Raw genomic sequence first — 24,125 nt, forward strand, 5'->3', positions numbered from 1 at the left:
GAATTATTTTGAAGTAAATAAGCTCTTCCAGGACACACAACATGGTTTTCACAAGGGAAAGTCAACGTTTACGGCAGCACTAGACTTAAGCAGAAAAATAAGGCAAGGATTCGAAGACAGAGAAAGTGTGGCACTGACACTCTGTGATCTTAGCAAGGCATATGACTGCATTTCCCACAAGATACTGCACAATAAATTGAAGTGTTATGGTGTCGGAGGTGTTGTTCTGGCAACTTTTCAGTCTTATCTGGAAAACTGGAGACAAGTGGTATCAGTTGATGGAGAAACATCACAAGAACAAAAGCTGGAATATGGAGTACCCAAGGGGTCCGTCATAGGGCCTCTCCTGTTCCTTATTTATGTCAGTGATATGGGTTATAACAACAATATGTTACAGTTTGCTGATGACACCACCCTTTTTGCCAAAGGAAGAACTGCTGCAGAATTACTCCAAGAAACAGATGTACTCTTCCAAAAGATTAAAGAATGGTTCATCAAAAATAAAATGAAAATGAAGGAGGACAAAACACAACATCTGATATGCACCCTTAACAACATGATAATATGGAGGCTGTCAAACTGTTGGGCTTCATGATAGACAGGAAACTAACAATGAACGAACACACAATGTATGTGTGCTCCAAGCTCTCCCATGTAATATACCTTCTGAGGAGGTTAAAAGGTGTATTGAGTGACCAATATCTCATAACAGTATATTATGCCCTATTCCATAGCCACATCAATTATGGCCTACTGTTATGGGGACATTCTGCAGGTTGTAAGGATGTGCTAATTCTACAGAAAAAAGTTCTCAGAATAATCACATCAAGCAAACGACAGGAGCACTGCAGGCCTATATTCACTCAGTTAGGAATTATGACAGTCTTCAGCCAGTATGTGTTTTTATGTCTCATCAGTGTGAAAGAAAACCAAGGAGTCTTCAGCATGAGGCAAGATATACACAATCACAATACTCGTAACAAGAGGAGCATCGAAATACCCAGGTGTCGACTGACGGGAACACAAGACAGCTTTCCAGTGGTTGCTCTAAAGATGTTCAACTCACTGCCTCAAGAAGTGCAATCCCTGCTGCTAGGAACATTCAGAAGGAGAGTAGCATAGGACCTGAAAGAATGCCCATTGTACTCCATTGATGAATTCTTTAATAGTGACCAAAGTGAATGGACAAACAAATATTGTTTCTATTAAGTATAAATGACTTAATTTTGTGAATTTTTTTAAAAAATGTATACCGGTATACATAATTAATCTTGATGCAGTCTGTCCAGTCATGGCTGGTAAATGACACAGATCTAGTAATAAAGTAATAAATTGGGCTTACAATAAGTGTTTTATAAATAATTAATTTGGAAACATGAGTTAAATGTATTGAGGAAAATGACTTTTTTAAATACAAAATAGGCTCTGTTGGCTACCATTAATCTCTGCTTCATTTTATAAGAGGTATTATTTGAATGGTTGACTTTTCATCCCAGATATTTGAACTGATCACCTCTCTCAAAAGTCAGAAAGTCACCCACTCTTACTGAGAGTGGAATGTTCTCTTTGCATGCTTTCTCGGTAGGCATATATTTTATTTACCATTAGTTGATATTTAGTCCCATATTCTTACTGGGCTGCTCAAGTGTGACAAATGTCTCCTCCTTTGCCTTCCTAGGTCTTGCAACTACATCTCTGTAACTGGCATAAGCTAGTATCTGCACTGACTTACAAAAGATGATTCCCCTGCACAGCAGGTTTGCACCTCTCATAACCTTCTCCAAGGCAACATTACAAAGGAGATACACTGGTCCATATCCCTGCTTTACACCCTTTTGTAGGCCCTATATCGTGTGGATCAGGCACCATTCCTCCCATTCTTATACTACTACGTATCTTATTCACTATAATTCTCAAAAGCCAGGACAGTTTTCCAGGTACTCTTAGTTCCATAAAGGCATGATACAATCATTCTCCACCTACACTATCATATACTCATATACTGAACAATGTAGGAAAAGACAGATTGCTACTTACCATAGCAAAGACATGTCAAGTTGCAGACACTCACATACTGCTTTCAGCCATAGCCTTTGCCAGTAAAAGACACACACACACACACACACACACACACACACACACACACACACACACACAAGCACACCCCATGTACATATGACCACCAACTCCAGCATCTTGGGGCGGTATGAATTCCGATCCGAGATGCTGGAGTTGGTGGTCAAGTGTGCATGAGGTGTACTTGCTTGTGTGTGTGGGTGTGGTTGTGTGTGTGTGTGTGTGTGTGTGTGTGTGTGTGTGTGTGTGTGTGTGTGTGTGTGTGTATGTGTGTGTTTTTGTGAATGGTGCATGTGTGTGTCTTTTTTATTGATGAAGGCTGTGGCTGAAAGAAGTATGTGAGTGTCTTTTAATTGTGCCTGTCTGCAACTTGATTTTTCTTCTTCATGGTAAGTAGCAATCTGTCTTTTCCTACATAGTTGATATTCCTTTTTTCCATTGTTTGCTATCATATACTGACTTGTAGTTGATGAAAACGTGATGCATGCCAACCACAGATTCAACTGCCTTTTCTAAAAGTCACCTTAGAGTGAAGATCTGATGTATTGTTGATTTACCTGAGAGAAATGCACATTGGTATGAGCCAATCTCTCTCTGAACAGTTGGAAGGAGATGATCAAATAGTGTGTAGGAGAATACTTTATATCCTGAGTTTAGCAGCATAATTCCATAATAGCTGCCAGATTTTAACAAATCTCCTTTCTTGTATACAGGTAATATAATTCCTTCTCTCCACTGCTGGACATTTTCTTTTCATCCCATACTGAAATGACCAGTTTTAGGAGAATTTGTTCCATCTGGAAGCCTCCTTGCTTGAACAGTACTGCTAGATTATTATCTGTTCCTGGTGACCTACTGTTCTTCAATTTCCAAAGCAATTCTGATTCCTTCCAGAGTCAATGGGACAATATTCTTGTCCAAGTCATTTAATCCTTGTGCCCATATGGGATCTCTTGATGTCATTTTGGAGTTGATGAGTTTATCAAAATGTCAGTACCATATCTCATAGATCTCTTTCCCTCCCTGTTTCATCCTTTACCAAGATAGATTTCCCACTTCCCACCTTCCCATAAAGTTTACTCAGTTTTTTAATGTTTTCTTTCATCCACTCTCTTTTTTGTAGATAAATCCTCTTTTCAGCCTTCCTTTTTTCTCATAAACTTCCACCAGTGCTCATGTACAATTTGGCTGTCATATTCTTCTTCATGCCAAATTTTTGTCTGTAGCTATTTGGCACTCAGTATCAAACCACGGGGATCTTATGCACCTTGCTTCAATTCCCAGTGTTTCATTTTCTGACATCTCCACTGCATTTTTTATCATTCTCCATTGATCTTCAATGTCACACTCTTCAGCCCTTCTTGTGATCCATGATATCTTCTCCTGGCACTGGTTTGTGATTGCATATGATTTTAAATCTGTTACATTGTATTTCTGTTTGTTTGAGTTTCTTTGAATGCATTGGAGATTCTAGCTCTCACTTGTGCCCATATTAAAAAGTGGTCTGAATCTGCATTGAGGCTTTCAAGGCTCCTCACAGCCAAAAGGTCCAACCTATGACTTGCATCAATTGTTATGTGATCAATCTGGTTACAATGTTCCCATTTGGTGACTTCCATGTTCCTTTATGAATATCTTTACATGGGACAGTGAGAAACTCACAATTATGTTTTAGCATATTGTGAATAAGATGACCTTGTTCCATTATCATTGATTGTGCTATGTTTGCTGGTGTAAATATCTATTCCCTTCTCACTTGAACATTTAGATCACCAGCCACAATTTTTTATGTCATGGATTGGGCAGTTATCATATGTTATTTCCAGGAGCTAATAAAATAAGTCCCTTCCTTCTTCCTCAGGTTCCTTGTTTGGTGCATGAGTACTGACATGGAATAATTGAGAAATTTCCCCTTTATCCAGGGTGTTGAGAGCCTAGGATTGATGAACATGAACTTAGTTACAAGGTACTTACACCATCAGTGGATTACAAACCTTGTTCCAAAACCATGGTTGTTCACAGTGCTACTGCAGAACATGCTAGTTTATCACTTTTCTAGGATTCTGTTTTCAGTCCACCTTACTTCTTGGAGAGCTATAACACTTCGTTTCTGCTGTGTTGTTTGATCTAGTAGCATCCTCAGGCCTCCTGGGCAATGCAGAAACATCACATTCCACATTCCAAAATATTAATCTGAGTTGTGCTTTATATTTCTACTCTTTCTTCTATTATTTGTGTGTCCATTCCAGACTCCAAAACACAAATCTGATTTGTGCTTTATACCTGTACCCTCTCTTCCATGATTTGTTTGTCCATTATCATTGAGCAGTCCCTGGCCATGTTTGTCACCATTGATAGGTCCAGCTTCCTTTTGCTGAAGTTTTACAACTAGAGTAATTTCTAAGTTATGCTTATCAGCCTTACTTACAAGCACTTCCAGAGGACAGATAATTTTTAACCAGGATTTTCTTTGGTTTGTTGGTTGATTTGGGAGAGGCAACCAAACAGCGAGGTCATCAGTCCCATTGGATTAAGGAAGGATGGGAAGGAAGTCAACCACGTCCTTTCAAAGGAATCATTCTGGCATTTGCCTGAAGCGATTTAGGGAAATAAGGGAAAACCTGAATTAGGATGGGCAGTCACAGTTTTGAAGCGCCATGCTCCCAAATAAAAGTCTAGTGTGCTAACCATTGCATCACCTCAATCAGTAGGTTTTTATTTCCAAAGCCCATTAGCCATCAGTTTTCAGGATTCCTGTTAGGCCTTCACATCTACTGAAAAGCTGCTGGAGCACTTGTAGTCCCCAATATATATTGCCACATCAGGCAGTTCCCTACTTTGTGCCATTGCTCATCTCCAACAATGTGGACAAGAGGTTGCACTTATGGGAAGCGATTTCATGGTTATAATACTCTTATTTTTTTCTCATTTCAAAGAGCTCAATGAGTAAGACCAAGAAGTCTCTGGTTGACTAATTACAATCTTTATCAATAATGATTATTTTGCTACTATCTGATAAGTTTGAATGATTTTATAGCCAATATTTTAGTCAGATTAGTAACAAGTGAGAACCGTTAGCTATTACAGTTATCATGTTGATACATAAGAATCATCTTATTTACTTTTTAGAGTTTGCTTAAGTGACAAACTGAAGAGTGCCGAGTCAATTGTACAGCATTCTGTTTAGATTAATTGACAATGGCGTGTAATGTTATCCAAGTGTCATGCATATCTGGTCGCTTTGTTCTTTGTTTCTTTATAAAGTACAAATGCAGGAACGATGTAGATTCATATGGATGGAGAAGTCTAGATGAGACCTTTATCCAGCAGTGTATATCAAATGGCTGTTAACGTTTGTAGTAATGAATGTTGGGCGTACCAGTTCTAGTGTTTAATAAGAAGTTTACAATTTCATACTTTAGTACAATGTCAAACTTAATATCAAAAACTGTACATTATCCAAATTTTACAATTATTTGACGTATATGTTGAGGGCGGGCTGGAGTGAGAAGTTTTTTGTAAACAGCAATAAATTATGTTCCCTGTGCATACTTTCAGTGATCATATTGTTTTGTCATCTTAGTCTTAGGGTTTTATTTATTTACCGTATTGACCTCGTATTCATTTGTGGAAAATAACAATACATGTAGTAGGATCTATAGGCTTCTCATAACAGTTTCAGAATTTAAGAAATGTTATATTCTTTAAAAAGGATCCATATTTTTTGTATTTTATTCCCTGCCTGAGTCGTAAAGATAACAATGTAGTGGGAAATAGCGTTGTCTCTAAGACAACGAAAGTAGTCCACACGATATTTTAAAACTGGCTGACGTTTGTTCTTGAAATCTCGATTTGAATAGTGCGGGCAAGCTCCTATTGGCGCGGCGTTGGCAGGCGGATCACTAGCTATATGCGGTGCTACGAGCTACGTGATTGGCCTACTGTGAAATCACTTGTGATTCGTGGATGCACTGTGTTATGTTGGTTTGTGTGCTGATGGATGGTGCTGCGGGTTTGTGCGTGTTCCTTGTGTCGGTCCGGGTGTGTATGAGATTTGGAAGTATAGGTTTTTTACACTTGCGCTGAATGCAATCTCAGAATTTCCGTAAGTAATTGCCTTTGCGTGTTTTTTTTGTTAATATTAAATATTATTACCATTAGTACCAATCGGTTCATCTTCGGTGTATCAAATTAGCGGCACAATAATATCTTGTTCCTCCTCTTAATACCGGCATTTATGTTTTTTTGCCTTTCAACTATCAAAACATTTGGCTGAATATTTAGGTACATGAGTATCTCACATGAAAAGAGTTGTTTCTGGACTTTCATACAGCATCCATTAAGTAATGGACCTCGTTTGAATTGTGGCCATGTCGGAGGCTTGTCAAACGAGTTCGCCAACAGGCAATTTTAACTTCCTTTCTACTTTTCTATCCCTTTGTTTGTTGGCAAGTGTACGAATTACATGCTTTTTAATTTGTCTTAGTCAGAAGCATTATACAAAAGTTTAGAAATAGTGCATAAAATGCATAAAACACATTTAAGTCCAGTCGGCATTTTAATAAGAGCTGCTATGTGTTACAGAACTGTCTTAAAAGCATTGTTTTCTTCGTCTCTTAATAATATAAACGTAGAGACTCATAACAACAGTCGTCACCACTGATATTTCTGGAAATTTTTATGAGTAAGCCTGCTATGGCTGACGTTCTATAGTGCACAATATTTTACGAATTATAGTTATCAGATGAAAGATTGCTCTAGCCCTTGCTTGTTCTGCTTTTAGTACTAACAATATTTTACATTAAACTTTTGTTATATGTGACTACTAATCGCACTACATTTCAGGCGGAATTCACGCAGAATTAAAGATTTAGTGGTGTTATTTCCAAGTAGTAGTAGATATTATTTGTTACGTCGTTAAGAAATATCGGTTTATGAAAAAGAGAACAAAACGGTACCCTATGTCATTGGGACTGCTGACTTGCTGCCATTGACAAATTTTAGTGTTCCCGTTTCGGATTACAGGTTTTATTGAGTGTATAACAGTGTTTGTCAGTAATGAAGTTAAGAAAATCGGTGTGGGCACTTCGCTTGTAACGTAATCAATACGGAAACGGCTTAGTTTGTTTAGTCATTGTTTCCGTGCTTCCAAAATCAAAAGCAGTAACAAAGATTTCCTAGTTCTCTAAATAGAGTTTTAACAGAATCGTGTGACAGTGATTCTATACTATTGGCTTTCTTGCTTCATGATTGAATTTGTGACACAATGGAAATATTGCATCATTCAGGGCCTTTGTGCTTTCCTGTATTGTGTTACTGCTTAGTAGCTATGATGATTAGGGTTTTGAAATACATACATAGTTTGGCCTAAATTTTGCCCTAGTTCTGTAGTATTTACAGTTTTCCTCAGAGTTTTTGTTAGGCCTAGTGAATGTATGTTGGACAATTTGTAAATTGTTCGGAAACACAGTACACATTGTAAACGTTAGGTCTAATCATGACAAGGTGGCATCTGGCTAAATGGTCCAGAAATGTGCTACACATTGGGAGTATTAACCCTGACAAGGCGCCATCGGGTGCTTTGATCTTTCGTGTGATACTCTTATGGTGAGTACCGGTATTCATTACCTCAGCAGTGCCGGCGCCCCCCCTCCCCCCCCCCCCCTTCTTCATCAGAGTCATACTGGTCTCCCATGTGTTCTAATGATGGACTATTTATTTTGTTTGAAGTGACACGTTATTAAAGTTAGACAGTCTATGTTTGAAATGGTTTATTGATAAAGTTTCACTTACTTTCAGGGTCTTACGTGTATGAAAGGTACAACATAAAGGTGCATAATGAACCGAAGGAACAGAAACAAATCGCACTCTGATCGTGGCAAACCAACATTTAAGGCCACAGCCAAAGCTAAGGCATTTTCGCCTAGGAAAACCAGATTATCAAAGAATGACAAAAAGAAACTTGTTGAGGCTGTTAAAGTAGAAGTTGCAGAAAGCTCAAAGTCAAAGCCTAAGGAAAAGAAACGCGGGAATGCAACTACTCAGAATACAATGAATTTGAGGTTAACAGAACATGGAGCTGGAATAACGGAGTATATCAGCAAACACGAAGGTTTTAGTGCAATTATCAAACAACGGTACTCAGATTTTCATGTTAATGAAATTGATTGTGATGGAAATGTTGTGACATTGACTACCTTAGAGGCACCAGAGGCTCCAGGTAAACTTTTCTGTTCTTGATTTTGCCGTAGTTTCTTGAAGTGCATGCAGTTTATAGTTGCATATGTATAAGCATGTGCTGTCCTGGCAGATGCGAAGTCAGTGAATTCCTTAAGGGGATACGGAATCACCTATCCCCGCAATGTTAATATATGCCTACTATAGGGAACATTTTCTCACAAACTACTGGAGACAGAGAGGTAAAAATTTTACTGTATGTGCATTCATATGTTACAACAATACTGAAACAACAGTTTATTGTCAAAGTATTTTCTTACAGAGATATTGTACATTTAGTTTTAAGTAAATTTTTTCCATCGCTTTTTACTAGACTATCACCCCTAAGTCTTATGTAAATCAAGTAATTAAAAAATCGTTGTTTCAGTATGTAATAGGGACCTATGTCACTACGTCATAAAAATTTCAGACTTCTAGGTTGACCAGTACCTGAGATAATGTTCCTAGATGAAGTAAAAAGTAAACTTACGGGAAACGGAGAAAGAAGATTAAAACATTCCTGATCCGTAGCTAATACCCTTCACAGTCTTCATAATCATCTTCAAGTCTTCTTTTGGCACCCCTCTGCACCTGTCTTGCTTTTTTCACTAATGTCTTGATTATATTATCAGCATGCCTTAGTCTGTGCTGATCTAAAAAGAACATAGCACGTACCGTACGGGAACCAACACACATACCCAACTTTTGAAGGACCTGGCATTTAGTTATATTTCCAAGATTGAAGGTTGCCACAGCATCATACACACCAAAATGTAGTGTATTAATTCCGACAAACACTGTTTTTGGGAGACGATGCCATATCACACTATTCAAGCACTCGTTGGGGTTCTGCGTTTTTCCGTGAAGACATTTCATCAGAAGACTTCTGTCAGCCAGATCTCTGAAAATGGGCTTTATTTCTGCCATGATGGCTGATGGTAGACTGTGGTGGTGAATGTATTTCTCTCCTGTTGTTAGTCCCCTATTGTATTTACACCAGCTGTTTTCACCTTTGGGGCACAAACCATGTTGTGGATGCTCATCCGTGGATGCGGTGTGGAAATATAAAGCCCATATAGCTCTCCTCATTTCTTCAAGATTGCCTGTATTTTGCCTGATTGCAAGGCCATAGCAGTTCTGAATGTGGTCTATTATGGAATCAGTCAATCTTCCTCTGCCATCCAAGGTTTTCCCATCATCTAGTTTTTTCCCTTTCATAACTGATTTTAACCTTCTCAGCCTAGCACCCATTCTCTTCTGCACATGTCCTATACATTCAAGTTTGCTTATATTTACACTGTTCCCATATGGTTTGCTTTCCAAAACTTCTTTGAATGCTTTAGAGTCACCATCTCCCAGATATTTGACATAGCGAACATTATACCACTGTGAAGAGCGATGAAAAATTTTCTTCACCCCAGCAACCTCCATGCCACCACTACTACCATAATAATTAGCAATACAGTCATCACTGTGTTCATTTTTCAGCCTGCCTGTGCACCTACAGTATTTAGACATTATTGCAACATCAATAACCTTGCCAGTATCAACACTAGTTGCTGTTACAACTCCATTGTTGGAGGTGTGGCCCCTTTTCTGCCACGTGCCATCAAACGCCACTGTGAGGTCACGACTGCCGTCATTTTCTTCCACTGCTTCTTCCACAGCAACCTGCATTGACTTCTGTGCTACATCTTCAACTGCAGATCCTAGTACATAATTGTAAGCTTCAAACTTTGAAGGTGCACTTGGAAGATTTAGAACACCACATAGCATATCACCAGCTGCTTTGCCCTTACCAATTGCTCGCAATCCATAAACTAACCTAATATTTACACTATAAAGTTCAGTTTTCTTGTATCCATTATTTACAGTTACTGAAACCGAACTTGGAAACTTACAGGTGTATTTACAAACACTGCATATTAAATTAAACTGGGCAGCCAGGCCAACATGGGATTCTACTTTCAGAGAAACGTCTCCATGACATTTTTTGCAGCACAAACTGTTTTCAAGAGCTTCACACAATATATTCGTATCAATGAGTTCAAAAACTTCATTCCCTCTATCAAGTAAATTATATTTCTCTTCCAAATCTCTTAGTTTTTTATGAGAAGCACTGTTTTCATTTGGTGTAAGTTCGTTCGGCAAATCAGTAATAAGTGGATTCACATTTTCCAACAGTGATGATGATGAACTGCTTTGCTTTGCTAATGAATCATTATTTCTTTTCTTTTGCCAATTCACACGCTTTTTAAATACTTTTGCTTTAGCTCTAGGCATTTTCACTGCGAAAAATGAAGCACTAAATACGAAATAACTCAACAACAACTACTTTCTTATATCACACTGTTTACAAAACAGTCCCGCCACAAAGTCAAAGAGTAACTTGAGGAAACCAGAGAGAAACATTTTCGGGCAACTAGTGTATAAATAGTCGCTGGAAACCGGGATATTTGAATTCGTGTCACTTTAAAGGTACTGCCAAAAAGTTCATGGTCAGCCACGAGAGACGTGTATAACTAAAGCGCAATACCCTATCTCACAAATATATAAAAATAAAATAGTTATAATTGTAGTAGAGCTATGTATGATACGTCATTTTAAAGAGGAAACATGGCAGAATATAATACGCCAATAAAAAAAAATTCGATTTTTTAACCCAAAATCCGATTCCGTATCCCCTTAATTAATTTTTAGGAGTATAGTCTTGTAAAATTACAGATCGTTCTTTTTTATCGCACAGTGAAATTTTGAAAGCAGCAGGTAAGAAATGTTCTTATTTTTCTTTAACTAACGTCTCTCTCTCTCTCTCTCTCTCTCTCTCTCTCTCTCTCTCTCTCTCTCTCTCTCTCTCTGTGTGTGTGTGTGTGTGTGTGTGTGTGTGTGTGTGTGTGTGTGTGTGTGTGTGTGTTGCTATCTATTTTTTGGAATGCTTTTATAGCTAATGTAATTTAGTTTTTGGCTCAGATCTCTTACCTTTCCTTTTTTGTGTTCTGGGTGTAGTCTTTAGTATGAAGATTGTATTTTTGGTGGTTTTCCTTGTTTCTGATCTCATTGATCTTCTTGGCATCTTGTTCATAGCTTACTTATGTGGTTTGTTCCAATGTGGTAGAAATGTACTGAAAGTACAGCAGATATAAGCATGTTATTGTTATCTATGAATACTTTATTATATTCACTTGTTACAAGCAGAGATAAAGTTGTTAAAATTATCTATGATACAAATGCAGTACTATAATTGTAATTATGCAGTTTTTTTCTTCAGCAAATGTGTCATTGAATGTTGTTCTGTGTGAGAAACAACTAATGATATTATGTTCAGATATTTTATTGAATAAGGACAGTAATATTTACCTTAACACATTGTGAATTATATCCATATAAACTGTAAGGGATGAAAATTGTAATTTGTTGATCAAAGCTATTACAAATAAAGAATATTTTATAACCAATTGTGTTAATTTGGTTTATGACACACCAGAAAATCCCATGAGATTGCATGTAAAGTCCCTGCAAATGCAACATGCCACTTTTCTTTTTAGAGAGAGGATCACATTAAATTTATAATAACTGTTTCTTCATTTCAAATACAGAAGTAAGGGGCATAATTATTTAGAAACACAACTTGGAAATGTTACAGCCCTGTTGTATGTGCTTCTGTATATAATCTGAAATGTCTCAAAAGTATTTTATGTTGGTTGTTCATTGTGAATACCATTTGTGGGTGAGGGGAGATAACAGAACTAGGGGTTTCAGATGGTATGTCTGATAAACAAGTATTAACAGGAGGTAACTTTCCAAAGTGTCAGTATTTCTTCGTATAATTGCCATCGAGCTTCAAAGTGCAACAGCCCATTGAACATCAGTTTTCACGATAATTACATGAACCACTATGTAGAAAAATAATCCCTGTGAATACTCCAAACTGAAGACTGAATGTTGTCAAAGGAATATTGCATCTCTCTAGGCTTCTGTGTAATTGTTGGTAATAATCAGGTGGTGATTTGAATGGAGACTTTTCTGAGAACACCAGCTTGAGTCATCACTTCCAGGGTATATCTAGTACCTTCAGCTCTGGATTTTGCGAAAAGATTAAAGTGTGCTGGGTTCTTGCAGCTTGACAAATACATATATGGTAATTTTTATGTTATTGGAAAATATTGGAATACAGACCATGGATATTAATTCTCCTTACATTGAACATAGAAGCTGATGATTACAGTGTGTAAAATTACACAGTGGAGTAAAAATAAGGTTTTCAATATGATGAAAAAGAATAAAAAACTATTCAACTGCTATGACATTTTCTTTGTTGTTTATTAAAGTTGGAATTAAGTTAGGCCTTGCATTTTTTTTCACAGCAGTAAATGCTTATTTGTCTCTGTATATTTCAAGGCAAGAATCTAAATTTGTTTATAACTGATTAAAACTTTTATTTTTAGTCTTATGCAGGTTTTGTCAGGTTTAAATTAATTTGCTCATTTTTGTGATATATATATATATATATATGAGATTATTTTGACAAATTTTGCCACATTAGCTCCAGCTGTCCAGCAATATTCTTCCCCCTACCTCCCCCTTCCCCCCTCCCCATGCTGTCATTCCTTTTTATGCTGTCAGTTGTTTGCGAGGGAATGTAGTGTAACAGGTTTTTCATTTGGATGTTTTTTTAAGCTCTGGTATGGTAAGTGCCATTCCTCTTTCAAGAGAAAAACTGGGCAGCTTTCTTTAGTGGCTACTGCAAAATATGTTATGACTGACAGAATGGTATTCATGTTGAAATTTGCAGTTGCATATCATTATTGGTACTTGATCTTGTCTGAATCTCTATATTCTTCTAAGTAGTTTTGTTTTTATTTCATAATGTTGCTAATATACTATGTGTCATCTCCATTGTATGTGATCAATACCTTCAGAGGAATAGGAAATGTAGTCTGTAAATGGATTTCATCTGCCATAGTGTGAAGGTTACAAATTAATTTTTGGCTGTCTATCCGGTGGTTTTACTTCGATATGGCATCTAGTGTTCCTGTGATTTGACGTATTTGTACTTAGGATTAACATGGGCACTGATAACCTAGCTGTTGAATATCAATAAAACACACACACACACACACACACACACACACACACACACACACACACACACACACACACACACAGCAGTGAACAACTTGGTAATTTCCTGCGTAACATACAAATTAGAAGTAAAGAGAGAGAGAAATAAATGTGACTTCATCTGATTAGTGTCCTCATCAGTTGCTTGTGAAGACAGATAAAATGGAGTGAAATGTGAAGAACTAAACATCATTTTGTTAATGATTTACATACATTTTTCAGCCAATAAGGTGCAGACAATATGTGCAAAATTTAATAATTTTACATGCAGTTTTCTTTTCATTTTAGGAATTTGTCGGGGTTGTTTGGTATGTAATACTTTGTATTTATTTTTCAACATCTTGTACTTGGATGTATTTCCATACTTCAATGTACAAATTAATGGCCGACATATCTGACATTGTTTATTATCGCATAATTTGTAGTACTGTGTTTGAAATCTGTTTTCTTGAACGACTTAACTTGACTATTTGCATTTTGCTTAGTTGCTGCAGCAGCAGAGACAAAGGAAGACATAGATGATTATCTTAAAACAACACTTTCTGAAGAGCAATATAAAACATTGATGGAAATCGTTGACTCTAATGGTGAGGAAGTTGAAATTGAGGTAAGCTTACATTGTGACTTTTTTAAAAGAAGGTTGCAGAAATTGTATCGCCAATTTCACAGGCCACTGCTATTTTGTACAGGCTTTCTACAGTACAATATACGTTTATGGAAAGTCTCTTGCTTGTTGTTGACTTCTACCAGAACAGTTAATAAACTCATGTGAAACATTCAATTTCAGTACAACTTGATCCTGTGCAATGACTTCATGGCAAGTGGTGATGAACTGAACTGTGGTATTTGAAAGGATTGCCATGTCAGAAGTGTATTGCACTTGGTATAATTCATGAGTTAACTACATCCTTGTAAGCTTCTAATAGCTCACTGTCTGTTGTTAGTATGTCGCCAACTATTGTCACAGCAGCAGTAATGCCATTCCAGTCAATTTGTATAATGAAACTTAGTAGCAAGACTACCACTATCAGATGTCATGTTTTCATTTATATTTTATCATGTGAAATCTTGAGTGTGTCTGTTTGATAAGTCAATTGTTACTTCCTGTTTTGGGTTGGAAACTCTTTTCTGTATACTCCCTGCTCATCCCTAACTTACGTTGAAATTTATCGAACTTCTCTGTAATTACGTCTGTTGACAGGCCACTGACATGAGCAAAGAAGACAGGCGCAAGTTGCACACTGCCATAGTAAAATCTGGAAAATCTCGTTTGATTAGCAACACTGTTGATAAGGATGGCAAAAAGTACATTGTTGTTAAGAGATCCAGTAAGGCAGGTATGTAAAGGAAGTATATTTTCTTTTAGGCCAGTTTCAGAACCTACTTTTGTAAAGGTGTTTACAAGTTAACCAACATGTCTTTGTAGTTGCCTCTTGTATACCTATAATGTTGTACTGTGCTGGTCAGAGAGTTTTTCAAATAAATGCAACTGACTTTGAAATATTGAGTGATTCACCCTTTAAGGCAGCCATATATGTAACTGCATGCTCGACACACAGATACATGAAGCATTTTGTGCAAGTGTGCTTACACTGTCCCTGAGTAATTTTACGTGAACATTATGACTGTTGAAGCTGCTTGATGTTTGTTTTGATTTTCAGTCGTGCAAGCTTGTGCAAGCATACCAAAGTACATAGGTTTAAGCGTGCGTACCAACAATATGAGGCAGTCTTAATAGTGGCATTATTTCAAGTGACACGAAGTAGGTCAATCACAAATTGCCAAAAACGTTTGTTCACTTATATGAAAGCTAGCTAAGTTTCAACAGCATTATAATGAAACCCTGTCATAAGGCAAAAACAGATACTGAATATATCTTACTTTTAATAAGATACTAGACAAACGACCTTGTCATAGGCAAACATTATTTAGAAGATAAATTCACCCAGAACCAACTGGAGGAGAGAGAAAGTCGCTGATATTTATCAGTCAAGGACAGAAGGATATGAAGTACACAAGTCAGCTCTCTAGTATTATAGATGGTTAGCTGTAATCAAGGCATAACAAAGACTGCCAACTTGTGTGGTTTTGACCAAAAGGCGTTATTCAAAAATAGATAACATACACATTCAAGCCGGCGCAAGTTACACACAACCACTCTTGGGCAACTGAGTCCAGTCACACTGAACTCGCATTCGGGAGGACGGCGGTTCAATCCCATGTCTGGCCATGCTGATTTAGGTTTTCCGCGATTTCCCTAAATCGCTCCAGGCTGGTTCCTTTGAAAGGGCACGGCCGAATTGCTTCCCCGTCCTTGCCTAATCCGATGAGACTGATGACCTCGCTGTCTGGCCGCCTCCCCCAAACAACGCATCAACCCATCCAGTCACAGTGGACAGTGACAGTTGTCTTGTGTGTATGAATTGTGCTTTTGTGAATGTGTGTGTTTATTTTTTCTATGTTACAAGACTTTTTGGCTGAAAGCTCAAATGTTCAGCAGTCTTTTTGTTGTGCCTATCTGCATCTTAGTGTCTCCTGAATATGATGAGTTGCAAGCTATCCGTTTCATAGTATTTGTCAGGTGTGTAGATACTTCATAGCCCCATGTGGATGTGAGAAATTGTAATAATACTGTCAGTCTTCTGTGTGGCATAATAACTTCCCAAATTATTGTGTCCTTTTTAACCCAAGATTGATGTGAGTAGGTAATTGCAACATTTTTGTCAGTCTTGAAATATTTCTACCAATCACATGTTTTCAGTTTGTTGTGAGTGATATCAGCCTTTATCCCACATTTGTTGCCTCTTCCCCCCTCCCCACCCCATGCCTGATGTGCTTGCGTGTGTGTGTGTGTGTGTGTGTGTGTGTGTGTGTGTGTGTGTGTGTGTAGGCGTGCGCATGCAAGTAAGGGCGCGCGCACACACACACACACACACACACACACACACACACACACACACACACAGGCATAGCCAGGTGAAACAAGCCACTTGTCTTCAAAGAACTCCCACTATTTGAAGTGCAAACCGATGCATGTGCAAGTGTGGTGCTTAGAGTATTTGTCCGTGCTTGAACAAATCGCTTGACTATACAAGCCTGCAGCTACAAGTGTGGCTTTATTTACATAAGGCTTATCTAAGTCAATTTGTAATTATAAGGTTTTGGTTGGCGCTTGTGTCCTGAAATACAGAGCAAATTATGTAAAGTTTCAGCTCTCCTCAGTATTCAAACTGTGAAGACGTCAGCACTGAGTGACAAATTTCCAAAGTACTGCTGTGCTGAGACTAAGTTTGGTGAATATCTTTTTCTCACCAAAGGAGTTCTTGGGCAATTTCTTGTCAGTTAGTGCTAACATCTTAACATTCTGAAAAATGACGTGGGCTCAAACCTGACATAATTTGTTCCGCGTTCCAGGAAGCAAGCACTATACAACACCTTATAATTACAATAATATGTACTACTAGTCTTGCTCATAGAGTGTGCAGTTGACACAACAGTTTAAGCACTTGTTTTGCAGTTAAAAATTTCATGCAAATTGTGTGGTTACTACAGTTTGAGCCTAGGAGACAGTTTTGAAAGATGTGTTCAGTCATTGTGGGCTGCTGTCAGGCTCGATATACATAACTTTTTCATTGCAAGTATTTTAAATTCCCATTCTTACACTGCCGCTAAGTGTCTATAAAATGTCTTAAATCGCATTAATTAAGAATTGTCTCCAAGAATTAGATCATTTATTATAGTTGTGAGGTCAGGGGAGACATATGGCACAGGTAAGTGCGGTAAGTCTCCCCTGACATGTGATTCTGGGTGACTCTCCCAAATCTATCTCTTCCCCTAGAAGTCTCTAGTCCTTTTCCTTCACCCCTCTTCCTTCCCTTTCAACCCTCATGCCTGAACAAGGAGCCAATGGCCCCAAAAGCTTGCCTAATTACAACTTTCTGTCACATGTTTGTTCTGCCTCTGCTTGGTGAGTACATTTTTTATCTATCCAGTTAAATTACTCTTACAAGTTAATATGTTAAAAATCTTTGTTTTTGTGCAAACTGTCTTAAGATCCTTAATGACCATTAAGGATTATTATCCAATTTTTTGGAAGATGCCTTTGACATTTTCTACAGTATGCTTATAAAGCGAAATTGAAAAGGTATGAAATGTTGTAACAACCAAACAGGCTGAAATTTACATACCTTGCTTTAGGGTAATCTAATGAGACATCTTGGAATATGCTTTTAGTGTCATCATCTGCCCCTAAAAAGAAAAGTGCCTTCAGCATGCAAGGTGAAGCTCACTGTCTTTTTCAGTGCCCAAGGACTAATACTCATTGAATTTCTCGAACAAGGAAAACCCATTAACAATGATGGAGTCAGTCTGCTCCATTATAACATGTGTCTACACGTCTCCAAGGTTACACAGTTTAATGATCAAGTTCAGTGGGAGCAATTTGAGTACCACCCTAAAGCCCAGACTGTGACTTTTAATATGTTTCATCCACTAAAAACAAACTCAAAATGAAGCACTTCAACTTGGACAACAAACTGGACACGTTGTGGAGGATTGACTCCCATTACAGCCACAGAAATTGTGAGACTGGGGAATCATTTGGCTCATAAACAGTGGGATAGTTGTGCTCGGGTCTGTGATGATAACTTTTGAATAAAGACATCAGTTATGCCCACAGTGTTGTTTGGTATCTCTTCTTTTGAACATCCTTCATACCATGGACATAGTATGCTTCATGATGTGCCATCTAATGGAGCAATTGTAGAAACACACTGTGATATTACTGAGCATTTATGTCTGTCTGTTTGTAGAATTTTGTAAGGTTTGTTCTGTTCTTTGTGTCTGAACACACACATAATATCCTTAGGATGTTAACTGCGCGTGTTTAGTACTCGCTTCAGTCAATTTTCCATGCAGCACAACCCAGCAAGTAAGGCCAATGTGCAGCTGTTAATAGATTACGTGGCCTGCTCAAAAGGGTTTGGCTACACAGTGATGCTCTAAAGCCCTTACTATTCCACAGTGTGCAGAATCCATTCATTGCCTTGTGTTGGTAGAGAGAAAGTGAATGATAAAATATCCAATGAGTTATAACAGCTTTATTTATGCTTCTAGCATAAAAAAAATTGGGTGTGGTGGACTGATGAGTATTAACAGATAGTTTTGGCAGCACTCCCGATTTCTTAGCAGCAATATTCACTAAAATCGTGATTATTTACGGCACAATGTCATTGGACTAATTCAATCACATTATTATTAAAAGTCCTGAAATCTTCGCATATCATACCTCTTAATTCACAAAATCACAGTCTGAAGTTTGGTGAATTTGTGGCGCACATGCTGCCCAAACAACAACCTAGAAAGACAAGGATCAGCGGCCAAAGCTCCTGTGTTCTGCTGAACATGCTTTCTTATAAACTCTGTCGCATGACCACCACTGCTTTACTTCTGACCACCACCAATACAAATTTATAATAATTTAAGTGTTCATCTAATTACTTTACGATAAAATATAATTTGTATAATTTCAGGGAACTTTTTTAGTATTTCGCATTTTAACAAATACTTGTAACGTCACATCCTAACATAACTTTGTTGCATGAAGTCTCGATCAAATTGCAAATAATTTTGAGTTTAGTTGCTCAGTTGGACCCTTCAGACAGAAAACGGTAAATATCAAAAAATGGAGTTTTTGTGTTACAGATTCTGTTCCATTCCACATCAAGTATTGTTCAGATTTGTACTCTAGCCAATAACAAAAATTTATGGGCTGTCTAGTGCAACATACAATACTTTTTCTTCCTTTAGGAAGCAGTACCACCACTTGTTTAAATGTCCATTCAATTTTCACAGAAGGTAACAAGTAAATGTGACACTTAATGTATTGACTGACAAGAGGCTGCTGGTGGACGCAGCGGAGGTATACGCTTGATGCTATGTGCCCGACAGCTGTCGTGTGCTTTACTATATGTGGTTCAGTACTGTGCATTAATTTGTATTTCTTTATGAAGTTGACATTACTTAACATTTGGACTTTGCTTTTTGCAACTTTACAAACCATCCAAAAATATTCTATACTGGACAGAGTGGAGTGTGTTGCCGCTGGCAGGCATAGTGCGTTAGACATGGTCCTCTGCCTGCTGGCGGACTCGCAGTAGCCAGTGTGTTAATACAAAAAATGGTAACAGTATTGCACCTATTGGAGTAATCTGACAGGTAGCAATACTTTTCAAAATAAGATATTACTTGTAAATCATTAAAGCCTGTGCGTTAATGAGCTTAATACTGAAGAAGTAGTAGAACATGCAATGTTATTAATATGGTGACCGATGTTCCTCAATAGCAATTTAATCTTGTAGTCTCTTGACAAAAATTGTTTGGGTTGTTACTTAATTATTGGGTTTGTTGCTAAATTAAATGTTAACAGATGCAACACCACTGAGTTAAAAATTTGGTTCAAGTGTACATTTATTATTGGTAACACATGATGTCCAGCTTCTGTTGTCAATTCTGTTTATATTTCACAAATACCAGACTAGTACAGACACTTTTTTAGTCTTTATCAGTGGCAACATAATTTTGTAAGCAGTTCAATAACAACCCCAGCACTTGAGTCTTTGAAGCGTATGCGAAGCACACCCACCCCATCCCTGCACACGCGCCACAAGGCAGATAATTCAATGAAATATCAAATTCTCTCGATACACACCAACTCGAGTACCCAGCAGTAAAGCTGCTGTATAAAAAAGTAGAAAGGGATAATGTAGACAATTTTAGACTTATTTCTATGCCATCAGTGTTTGCTGAAATTGTTGAAAAGTTTGTCTATGTAAGGGTAATTGATTATTTTACTCCACACAATTAGCTATCAGATATGTACAGTTTGGTTTTATAAGTGGTGTAGCAACTGAAAATGCTATATTCTCTTTCTCTGAGATACTGGATGGATTAAACAAAAGGTTTCGAAAGCCAGGCATCGTTTTGGTTTTAACTAGGACGTTTGATAGTGTTGGTCGCAAAATATTCCTCCAGAAGTTTGACCATTATGGAATATAGAAAGTAGCTCACAATTGGTTCACTTCTTACTTCAATAACAGACAGCAAAATGTCGTTATCCTGGGTTGAGAATGGCTATGATGTGGGATCTGAACGGGGCGCAGTCATATGGCGGGTGCCCCAGCTATCAGTGCTGGGGCCACTCCTGTTCCTTATTCACAAAGGTTGTTCAGTAAGTAATGACCCACACTTTTTTAAAAGCCATTAATATACATAGACAAACATCCTTATTGGTGCTTCACATTTGAAGTTTGTTCTGCGTGCTGGAGAAGTTTCGAACCATTGTGGCAGATGGTACAGCCTTAGTACATTCTCAAAATGGTGTCTACATGAGACTCAAGTTAAAAGCAGCATGCTGTTAGTGAATTCTTGTGTGCAGAAAAAGAAACCATGGTGAACATTCATAAACGTTTGTGTGCAGTGTATGGCGATGCTGCAGTTGAGAGTACAGATGGGTGATGGGTAAAGAAAGTTGCAGCCTCAGGAAATGCAGAAACATAGCTCCATGACCAGCCCCGCTCAGGACATCCTGTCTCACACACACTGCTCCAGACATGCTGAATCGTGTGCATGCCATTATTCGTGCCAACCGGCGCGTCACAACTAGACAATTGGCTCTACAGTTGTCAGTCATGCAGTGAAAACATGGCTATGCCTACAGGACAAGAGCATTTACCAGCAGGGAATACATGATCTTCCACAATGTTGGTGTACGGCCATAGAATGTGATGGAGACTACATAGAAAAATAGGACATGGATAAAATACGTTGATGCATATTGTCACCAAATTCTGACTCTTAACAATACATATGTTTTGAGAAAAAAGGTGGGGCATTACTTACTGAATGACCCTTGTATATAAATGATATGCCCTCAAGTATTCAGGTGATTCTAAAATTTTTCTGTTTGCTGATAACACTAGCCTGATAAAGGAAGTTGTGTGCAGCATTGGCACTATTTCAAATACCGCAGTTCATGACATAAGTTTGTGGCTTGTAGAAAATAAACTAATGCGAAATCAAATATTTTTGGCTCGGAAACGGGCAGTTCAGGCAGTAAGTGGTGTAAGTTCACGAACCTCTTGTTGACCCCTGGTCACCTGTCGGGGTATTCTGACAATGGCCTAATATCAGCTTACTCCCAAGAATTAACAGCTTTCACTCAGTTAATACTAGGCGGAAATTAAATCTGCAATTGAATTGCACTTCCTTGACTCTTCTGCAGTTCTGCAGAAAGGTGTGCAGTATACTGCTGCATCCATTTTCAGTGAGCTACCACAAGGATTCAAAACTGAAGAGTTTCCTCATGGGGCACTCCTTCTATTCTGTTGAGGAGTTCCTCGAAAAATTAAGCTGATTCTTGTGTTACGCATCTACATCTACGTGATTACTCTGCTATTTACAATAAGGTGCCTGGCAGAGGGTTCAGTGAACCACCTTCAAGCTGTCTCTCTACCGTTCCACTCTCGAACGGCACGCGGGAAAAATGGGCACTTAAGTTTTTCTGTGCAAGCCCTGATTTCTCTTATTTTATCGTGATTATCATTTCTCCCTATGTAGGTGGGTGGCAACAGAATGTTTTCGCAATAAGAGGAGAAAACTGGTGATTGAAATTTCATGAGAAGATCCCATTGCAACGAAAAACGCCTTTGTTTTAATGATTGCCACTCCAATTCACGTATCATGTCTGTGACACTATCTGCCCTATTTCGCAATAATACAAAACGCGCTGCCCTTCTTTGTAATTTTTTGATGCCATTCGTCAGTCCCACCTGATGTTGATCCCACATCGCACAGCAATACTCCAGAATAGGGTGGACAAGCACGGTGTAAGCAGTCTCTTTAGTAGACCTGTGTTTAGTAGACCTAAGTGTTCTGCAAATAAATCGCAGTCTTTGGTTTGCTCTACCCACAATATTATCTATGTGATCGTTCCGATTTAGGTTATTTCTAATTGTAATCCCTACGTATTTAGCTGAATTGACAGCCTTCAGAATTGTGTGACTTACGGTGTAATCGAAATTTAGCTTATTTCTTTTAGTACTCATGTGAATAACTTCACACTTTTCTTTATTCAGGGTCAATTGCCAGTTTTCGCATCATACAGATATCTCATCTAAATCATTTTGCAAGTCGTTTTGATCCTCAGATGACTTAACAAGGCAGTAAATGACAGCATCATCTGCAAACAGTCAAAGACGGCTATTCAGATTGTCTCCTATGTCATTAATATAGGAACAATAGAGCGCCTATAACACTTCCTTGGGGAAAGTTGGATATTACTTCTGTTTTACTCAATGACTTTCCGTCTATTACTACGAACTGTGACCTTTCTGACAGGAAATCACGAATCCAGTCGCATAACTGAGGCTATGCTCCGTAGGCACACAGTTTGGTTGGAAGACGCTTGTGAGGAACGATGTCGAAAGCCTTCTGGAAATATAAAAATATGAAATCAATTTGACATCCCCTGTTGATGGCACTTATTACTTGATGAGTATAAGGAGCTAGTTGTGTTTCACAAGATCGATATTTTCTGAAACTGTGCATACTGTGTGTCAATAAATTGTTTTCCTCGAGGTACTTCATAATGTTCGAATACAGTATATGTTCCAAAACCCTACTGCAAATCGATGTTAGTGATATAGGCCTGTAATTCAGCAGATTATTCCTACTTCCCTTTTTGGGTATTGGTGCGACTTGAGCAATTTTCCAGCCTTTAGGTACGTATCTTTCTGTGAGCGAGTGGTTGTATATAATTGCTAAATATGGAGTTATTGTATTGTATCAGCATACTCTGAGAGGAACCTGACTGGTATACAATCTGGACCGGAGGCGTTGCCTTTATTAAGTGATTTAAGCTACTTTGTTATACCAAGGGTATCTACTTCTGTTTGTCATCTTGGCAGTTGTTCTTGATTGGAATTCAAGAATATTTACATGGTCTTCTTTGGTGAAGGAGTTTCGGAAAACCGTGTTTAATAACTCTGCCTTGGTGGCACTGTCATCAGTGACTTCACCGTTGTTATCGCTCAGTTGAAGGTATTGATTGCGTCTTGCCGCTGGTGTGCTTTTTGTATGACCAGACTCTCTTTGGGTTTTCTGCCAGATTTCGAGACAGAATTTCATTGTGGAAATTATTAAAAGCATCTTGCATTGATGTGGATGCTAATATCAAACTTCTATAAAACTTTGCCAATCTTGGGGATTTTGCATTCTTTTAAATTTGGCATGCTTTTTTTCGTTGCTTCTGCAACAGTGATCTGACTGGTTTTGTGTACCATGGGGGATCAGTACCATCACTTATTAATTTATGTGGTATAGATCTTTAAATTGCTGTCGATACTATCTCTTAGAAAACGTTCCACAACTTTTCTGCTCTTACATGATCAGATTGGAAGGAGTGAAGACTCTCTCTTTAAAAGGCGTTAAGATGGTGATGGTTTGAGGTGTTACGGTATTCAGCCTAGCAGCAACTGCCTTGTGGTCACTAACTTGTATTCCTCAGAATAATCACTATTTGTCCAGGATTATTTGTTGCTAAGAGGTCAAGTATGCTTTCGCAACCATTTACGCTTCGAGTGGGCTCATGAACTAATTGTTCCAAATAATTTTCTGAGAAAGCATTCAGTACAATTTCGGATGAAGTTTTATGC

At 38.1% G+C, this 24,125-nt stretch overlaps 1 protein-coding gene across 2 annotated transcripts in view; it reads left to right on the forward strand.

The window, feature by feature from the left end:
- Positions 1 to 6,044: 6,044 nt before the first annotated feature.
- LOC124544731 overlaps positions 6,045 to 24,125 on the forward strand; it is a 151,767-nt gene continuing 133,686 nt past the window's right edge. The window contains exons 1-4 of one of the 2 annotated variants that reach the window (XM_047123382.1): positions 6,045 to 6,181; positions 7,876 to 8,296; positions 13,899 to 14,020; positions 14,615 to 14,750. In XM_047123382.1, the coding sequence (XP_046979338.1) occupies positions 7,915 to 8,296; positions 13,899 to 14,020; positions 14,615 to 14,750 (640 nt within the window). In that variant the 5' untranslated portion in view covers positions 6,045 to 6,181; positions 7,876 to 7,914. Of the gene's footprint in view, positions 6,182 to 7,493; positions 7,684 to 7,875; positions 8,297 to 13,898; positions 14,021 to 14,614; positions 14,751 to 24,125 lie in introns of those variants that run through there. The other variant, XM_047123383.1, reaches the window with a different exon arrangement.

Source organism: Schistocerca americana, chromosome 8 (assembly GCF_021461395.2).
Source record: "Schistocerca americana isolate TAMUIC-IGC-003095 chromosome 8, iqSchAmer2.1, whole genome shotgun sequence".
NCBI lineage: Eukaryota > Metazoa > Arthropoda > Insecta > Orthoptera > Acrididae > Schistocerca > Schistocerca americana.